General features: G+C 36.1%; 1 protein-coding gene across 1 annotated transcript in view; it reads right to left on the reverse strand.

The window, feature by feature from the left end:
* Positions 1-1,796: 1,796 nt before the first annotated feature.
* Positions 1,797-8,098, reverse strand: part of LOC106470502 — a gene marked incomplete at its 5' end in the record, with an annotated part of 20,171 nt that continues 13,869 nt past the window's right edge. Inside the window, one exon of the mRNA XM_022399112.1 lies at positions 1,797-7,399. Within this exon, the coding sequence (XP_022254820.1) occupies positions 2,555-7,399 (4,845 nt within the window). The remainder of the gene's footprint in view (positions 7,400-8,098) is intronic.

Genomic DNA, 8,098 nt, shown 5'->3' on the forward strand with positions numbered 1-8,098 from the left:
ATTGTGTACCGTGTGACTGACAGAATTCCTTATTGTATACCGTGTGACTGACAGAATTCCTTATTGTATACCGTGTGACTGACAGAGTTCCTTATTGTGTACTGTGTGACTGATAGAATTCATTATTTTGTACTGTGTGACTTATACACATTACATACCTGCCTAAAAGATAATTTTACGCTTAGTTTGTTTGTTTTGAATTTCGTGCAAAGCTACACGAGGGCTATCTGGGCTAGCCACCCCAAACTTAGCAGTGAATTACTAAAAGTAATCACCACCAACTCTTGGGCTACTCTTTTACCAACGAACAGTGGGATTGACCGTAACATTATAACGCCCCCACGGCTGAAATGGCATGTTTAGTGTGACGGGGATTCGAACCCGCAGATTGCGAGTCGAGTGTCCTAACCACCTGGCCATACCGGGCCTTTACGTTTAGACTTTATTGTTTAATATGCTAACCAGAAAATTTTCCATCTGTAGAACACATTAAGTGGATCTCATTTTATAGTTTGCCATTTTGTATTCAAGTGATACTCAGAAGATTTTGTGCCAGTGTTAAGAAAACTTTTGCTTGTTTATTATTACAGAAGATATAACTCATTATTACAAAACTACAGTTTCGTAACGCCACTGCTAGAAGTATACTGATTGTCATGATATACAAGACTGTTTAGTGTAGATATTATTGATTTATTTTGTGAGTGAATATTTTATGATTGTGTAGTAACAAGACAATTAGAAGCAATTATTTTTAAGTAAATATTATGACAAGTTTAGTTACTAACTCGGTAAGAGTCGTAAGTTGTGTTTGTAACTCATTGATGTCGAGGATATAGCGAGTAGACGATTAAGTAATAAACATCCAAGATGATAAAAACCCTATAACCAGAGCACTTTCGAAAGGTAAAACTCTCTTCTTCAGGGGCAGCCAGGTCTACCTTTAGAAAGCGATAGGGTTATAGTGTTTTTATCATCTTGTATCAAGACTTCTTGAACCTACATGTTTTTCTGACATCATGAAAGTAATAAACTAAGAAATAGTGTGAGATGAGCGGGAAAAGTAAACAGACAGAGCAGGCGAGAAGTAAAGTTACGAGAAGGAATTCGACCAAAGAAAAGTTAAACGCAAAGTTAATCGTCGGAGGAATGGAAGGCCTAATGGTCGAAAGACTAACGGTCTTGAAAGAGATAAAAATAATTTATTTCGTCAAATAATTCTAAGGTCATTGAACTAGCCTCAGTGGACTTTAACAATAGACAGACGATTCTCGGAAATACAAAGAGAGAAAAGGTAGTAGACGATTTTAAAAGTATAGGATACAACCGTGGTAACTTGACGATAAAAAAAGTGAATCATACTCGGATAGTTTGGCGATAGTAATAGAGAAAAATAGTTCAGCTTGTAAATTGAAATTCTAAGACAATTGAATAGGCCTAAGTTGAATTTTGACAACAAGGGGAAAACTATAGTGTTTATGATATGCCTATGATCTCTATATTGTAAAGAATCTGTTGTACATACGTTTAACTAGTTCCAAATATATATATATATTATTTTGAAAACAAGTGGAGTGAGTGCTGTCCGTTGATTTTTGAATTTATCGCCAACGAGTCACTGACACCTACTGTAGGAGAATCCTCAGGCCAACATATCTATATATATATATATATATATACATGTATTACTAATACTGAAGATGTATGTTTCTTGTCACTGATACCAAAAAAAAACAAAAAAAAAACAATTACAACTAATATGTATTTCTTTAATAACTATCAACCATGCATTTCTTTACTGATTAACAACGTTTATTTAACAATTAACAACCACGCATTTCTTTACTGATTAACAACATGATTTTTTAACAATTATTAACCATACATGCCTTTACTGATTAGCAAGTGTTGCATTGTTAATATATTGTACATTTTTGTTTATATTTTATAATATAACCCCCAAACATCGCCAAAGCAGAACAAAAATAAATATCTTACAATTAAAAAATCAATAATACTGACGTTTCTCAAGCATTTTTACATTTTGTTTATCTGGTAAAATAAACAGCATTTTTAATCAACATTAGTTCAGAAAATTAAAAAAAAGGGCAAAATATATCAAAATAAAAATAAAACTGTTAATACAACAAAATACTTTATGAGCAAAATAAAAGCTTCAGAGCTGGCTTGTGGTGAACTTTGAAAAAAACCTATTAATTGCTCAGATAAAATGAGTATTGGAAATTCAAAGCTTATGTTCAACACCTTGCAAATGTTATTAATATACATAAAGAATCCTTATCCAGTGTTCTGCCCACTCGTTTTCTCTATCATATGGAAGTGAAGTCTTTTAGAAAACTGCTTTTAATATTAACATGTTATCTAACTGTTGAGCAATACCTGTATGCACACACACACACCAGAAAAATTGTAAGGACAGTCCTAGTTCACAATGTTAACAACGACAACTACATTAAACTGTTTTTTGTTTTAAATAGCATAATCAGTATGTCTTTCTTTATCTACTCTCTGTAAGCCTCACTGACGTAATGAATCAAGAATACCTTTTATCATTAGTTAGAGACTCACAGATGGAAAATGCACGACGCAAAAGCTCGTGAGGTCTGTCCAGATCACTCATCAAAGATGAAACAGTTCCTCCCTGTGTATCCTTGGTGCTGGCAACCAACTCATCAAATAACAGTGTTCTAGAACTACTTCTGTCATTAGACAGTCTTATGTTAGGACTATCACAAAGAAATGTGTTAGCTTCAGATAGTAGCTGTGGAAAAGCTTGATGCCTAAAATACGCTTGTTTCGAGAAGCAAGCATTTTGACTTGAAAATAGTTCACTAGTGTTAACTGAAGTCCTTGAATATGGCACATCAAATTTCTCTGTTAAAAACTTGTCATTACAAGGCTGAGATTCTTTAGTTATACTGTCTTTGTTTGGGTAGAAATGTTTTCCTGAAGTATCTTGGGATGTATCAGTCTCAAATGCATTCGTTTTTAAAGAAGAAGGCCAAAGTCCATTTCTCTCTGACCTGCCAATCTCATCCATTATATCATTCCTATCACAGCTTTTATCAAGACTTGTACTATATTTCTTGCAGACACTTTCCCTATTAGGAAATTTCTTACGATATATCCTTTCACTAACTGATCCCTTTCTTGTACAGCTTGAAATTCCTTCATCATGACTTTCTTCAGTAAGAACTCCATCCAAACTGTCTGGAGTTAGTGTACCATCTGAATTAGCTTCATTTTCTGAAGTATTTGAAGTTTTTCTTTTGCTATCTACTCTCATGTTGGTTAGTTTGTCTGCTAGGTGTTTGGGGGATACACCACAATCAGTCCAAATATCTGATTGCGTGAGAAGGTTAGTCTTCATGCAGTAGTCCGTGCAACATGCATTGGGTTTTGGTGCAGGATTAATAATAAGGTCCTTACCTCTTTGGAAGACACTGGGGCTGGAAGAACCTGGTTCCTGGTTACTATCCCTTTCCAAGTTACCCAAAGAAGAGGTTCTGACTCTACCATCAGAGGGTGTTGCCCTGGTCCAACCATCTGAGGATTTTACTATTCTGCTGTCTTCCACTTCCACTGTAATATGCTTTATGCTTTTTGAAGCATGTTGGGTGGTTTCACCTCTGTTTTCCTGGGTTTTTTGAGAGATCCTTACTGAGCCAGGTGCATCACAAGATGTATCACTATGCATTTGATGTGCTGAAGATTGTTCTTCAGCATGCTGCTGTTGCCATATGCTCCCCAATGGTTCTGTATGGTCTTCTTGGTGTGACGAAACAAAAGCGTGATCTTTTGGATTGCTTCGATTAAAGGAAAATCTCATACGAAAGACTGGACGTCCTTGGCCCCTTGCTGGAATTGCTGTTTCTATTTGTTCTGCATCCTGCTTATTGGATCCAGTCTCATGGGGATTACTGCTCAAAGACTTGGTATAATATAAATTTCCTGAAGACCTAAGTTGAGGATTTCCCACTGGAGGTCTCCCATTATCAGTAAGATATTCTGACTTGGAAGTTCCTTGACCTGTTTTATTTTGACTTTTTTGTTCGTCATTGACCTCTATCTCAGAAACAGTTTTGAACAATGATCTTGAAGCTCTTCCACTTACATTACGTGACATCAAATCTAAACTTTGTATACTCTCAGATCTCTTATTCTGTCCTAGACTCACTCCATCAAATAGCTCATCAGGGTCAACAGCCTTGTCACTTTTAGAGCGATTGTATCTAATGAAACCTCTGGGACGTATAGTTCCATAAATAGAAGCACTATTTGAAGCTGAGCTGTCTTTGCTGAGGGATCGTATATATCTTCTGTCATTATCAGATGCTCCACCAACAGGACTTCTTACACTATTATTATCAGACATGTGCAACCGCTGTTCAACTCTTTTTCTTTCATTTTCAGGCATTCCTGCTTCCTGAGGAGAATCACATCCAATCTTCTGTATCATATCTTGGCCAGTAGTAGGAGACGTGGGCTTAAATGAATTCTTGGATTTTGGCTTTGGTAAGTTCTTTGTAAAGGATTTTATGTACTGTTGATAAGTTCGTGGCCTAACAGTTCCATATAAAGATACTCTATCTAATCCAAAGTCATCTTCAAGTATTCTGGAGGGCTTTAATGTTTTTGTCAAGACTTCAGATTCATATCCATCACAGCTTTCTACACCACTGTCTCTATGGCAGATGTTCTCATTAGCAGAAGAGTATCCATCCTTAAACTTCCAGGTGTCATACCTAGATCTTGGAGATGTAGGTTCACTAACATTTACAGGTGGCTGATGTTTTATTGGTTCAAGGTCAAACTTCAAAACAGTTTCTCTTGAAGACTGGGGTCTCTCTCGACTGAGTGACCTTATCATAGATGAAAAAGTTCTTCCTGGTTGACTCTTTTGGCTGAAATGATCCCTGCCCCACAACCCCTGAGAGTTATGACCCAAACTGTGAGTTACAGAAGTAAAATGAGAAGGACTCCTGTCTGATCCGACGGAGTCACCCATATACTGATTAACAGAGTGCAGAAGTTGCCAAAGTCTCTGAGATCCATACATAAAAGGGTGAGAATCATCAAAATGGACATCAAAGTCATCTTCCAAATCTGAAAATTCTCTGTCTGTGGAATTTTCACTTCTTAGTTCCCTATTAATGAATTCATCGAGTCTCTTTTCTGTTTTTTTGCTCATTTGTTGAAACGAACCTCTCCTCCTTTCTCTGTGTGGGAATGGATCTTTGGTAGTTTTACCTAAAGTGTTTTTCATCTTCATAAACTTTGAAATGATATTTTCTCCAGTCCAACTGTCAAATATGTCATCAACAATATCATTCGATTCTGAAGAACTCTGACTATATGATTTTCGAACATCAGAATCTTCTCTAAGCTGTAAACGCTCTATTCTTTCAAAATCATTTTCAATCGGACTTGGGTTTTTGGTGATCCTTGTTTTTTCCTCCACTTTGGTCCAAGAGCCATCTGCTTCAGCAGTTGTATAAACCTTGCCTGTCTCTGTTATGCAAGAACCATCTTTATTAAATGTAAACTTTCTGTAACTGCGCTTAATGGGTGCCAGACCTCCAGAATTCCTCCTTACAGATGACTGTCCTGCACAGCGAGTTAAAGTGGCATGGTCATTTTCACTAACTACTTCTGGAGAAAGTTTTATTATAGTTGCTTCAACTGCTTTTCTCCAGTTACTCATCTCCTTCTCAATACTTGGAGATAGTTGACCATGATCAGAATGACTCTGTGCGACCTTCACCAAATGATGTTTATTTGCAGACTGTGATTCCTCCCAAACAGAGTTATTTTCATCACTAGAAGTAAATGCTGCGGACCTAGGGCTCTGAGAAGAAAATTTTATTTGGGACTTCTTATGTAATCCTTCTTTTAAGTTTAGTTTAATTTCAGCATTACTTTGAGATGACTGTTCAGAATTTTCTCGTGAGTAAGGTCTAGGTGTTTTGAAAAAAGAGTTACTTTTTCCACTTTCTGGACTTTCAACGCTTCCCGGCGTTGAGGGCGTAGATGGTTCGCTCCCAACTTCTGAAGATCCCTGATGAGACAGCTTTCTTTCAATAAGTTTGGCTTTTGCTATATTCTTTTTCAGGATTCCACGTGCAGCTATCTTTTTTGTTTCATCAGTGTCCAGATTTTGCTTTGTTTCATTCTTTTTTTCTGTAATCAATTGTGGAACACTTGTATCATTCTTAAAATCTTCTGTTACTTCATCAATTATCTGAATAGGACTTTTCTTTTGCATGCTAAACTCTTTAGTTTCTTCTTGTTTATTCCTTGTAGCTACTATGGGCTCAGGGTTTAAAGTTAATTCAAACTGCAACTTGTTAGTATTTGTAACTCCCGAAGACTTTCCACTAGCTAAATTTCTTTCTTTTCCTGTTTGGTTTCCCAATATCTTTGCCTCCAGGTCTTTCTGAATTGGAGAAAACACAGATGGTTTGGCTTCTGGTGTTTCAAAAGTTTTAGGGATGGTAATTTTACCTGGTTTTCTTAGTACTTTAGTTCCTTCAGGATCTTTGGATTGGTTGAAAAATTTTGAAATTTTTTCTTTGTTCTTTTCTGTAGTTAATTCATTTTCAGAAACCTCGTCTAGGTTTTGCTTTTTATTATATATTCTATCATCATTTTCTTCAGAGTCTACAGGATCTAATCTACTTTCTTTCTTCGATACTTCACTTGCCTTGGATTTCTGATCAGATTGGCTATTTACGTTTTCTTCGTGTGACCTTTTTTCAATGCACGTGCTTCCTTGTTCATGAGTAACAAAAGTATCTCTGTCTTTACTTTCTTTCTTTATGACATTATCATTCTCAATTTGTTTTTCTTCCACTGAAAACTTAATTTTTTCTTTCGTTTCAGGTGACCCTACTTCAGGAACAGTTTGGGCAACAGAGACAGATTTGCGTGGTTTTTTAGCCTGGTGGGCAAGACTTGAAATCCTCGCAAGACTGCCATCAAAAGATTTTTCAACACTTTCGGAGTCCAATATGGATGATGTGAGAAGTTGATCATCAGCACCAGCACTGTCTGTTGTTTCTCCATCAACATATTTTCCAGTCTGATGTTTAGACTGTGATGGTTCTTTCTTTGTTCCGATGGATCTATGTAATGGCTGCTCTTCCATCACGGCACATGCTGGTGGAGGAGAGACAGGAACTAAAGCAAGTAAAAGATCAATGCGTACTGGTGCAAGATTAGCCATGTCTTCTGATACTTGAAGCAATGAGAGATCATAGCCAAAGTTCACCCAGGTATCAGTGCAAATGTCAATTATGGTTGCTCGTTTTGCTGGGTCAACAGTGAGCAAACGACGAATAAGTTCTGAGGCCTCTGTAAACAAAAACAACAACTGTTTAGTAAATTAGCCACTGGTCAATTTTTTTTAAATATCAAACTCAAAGAAGGAAGTTTTTGTACATACTACAGGAATTAAGCAGTAATAAAACCTACCTGATACAATGATGATAATAACATCAGCCACTTGTACCACATTTAAAAAAACTGTAATAACAATCATACTTTATCGGAAACAACTTCATTGAAATAGTTTCTGTATTAATTATACTTAATGCTTTATATTTATTTATCAAAATAAACACTTTTCTTTGAAAGACAATAACAAATACTTGAATGATTTAAGATTTTCTCTTACTGCATCCTTTACTAACATATTTTTCTGAAAGATATCTCTCCACTCATGAGTGTTATTGGTGTTACTCTACTGCATCCTTTACTAACATATTTTTCTGAAAGATATCTCTCCACTCTTGAGTGTTATTGGTGTTACTCTATTGCATCCTTTACTAACATATTTTTCTGAAAGATATCTCTCCACTCTTGAGTGTTATTGGTGTTACTCTACTGCATCCTTTACTAACATATTTTTCTGAAAGATATCTCTCCACTCATGAGTGTTATTGGTGTTACTCTACTGCATCCTTTACTAACATATTTTTCTGAAAGATATCTCTCCACTCATGAGTGTTATTGGTGTTACTCTACTGCATCCTTTACTAACATATTTTTCTGAAAGATATCTCTCCACTCATGAGTG

This window comes from Limulus polyphemus, unplaced genomic scaffold (genome assembly GCF_000517525.1).
Source record: "Limulus polyphemus unplaced genomic scaffold, Limulus_polyphemus-2.1.2 Scaffold4043, whole genome shotgun sequence".
Lineage (NCBI taxonomy): Eukaryota > Metazoa > Arthropoda > Merostomata > Xiphosura > Limulidae > Limulus > Limulus polyphemus.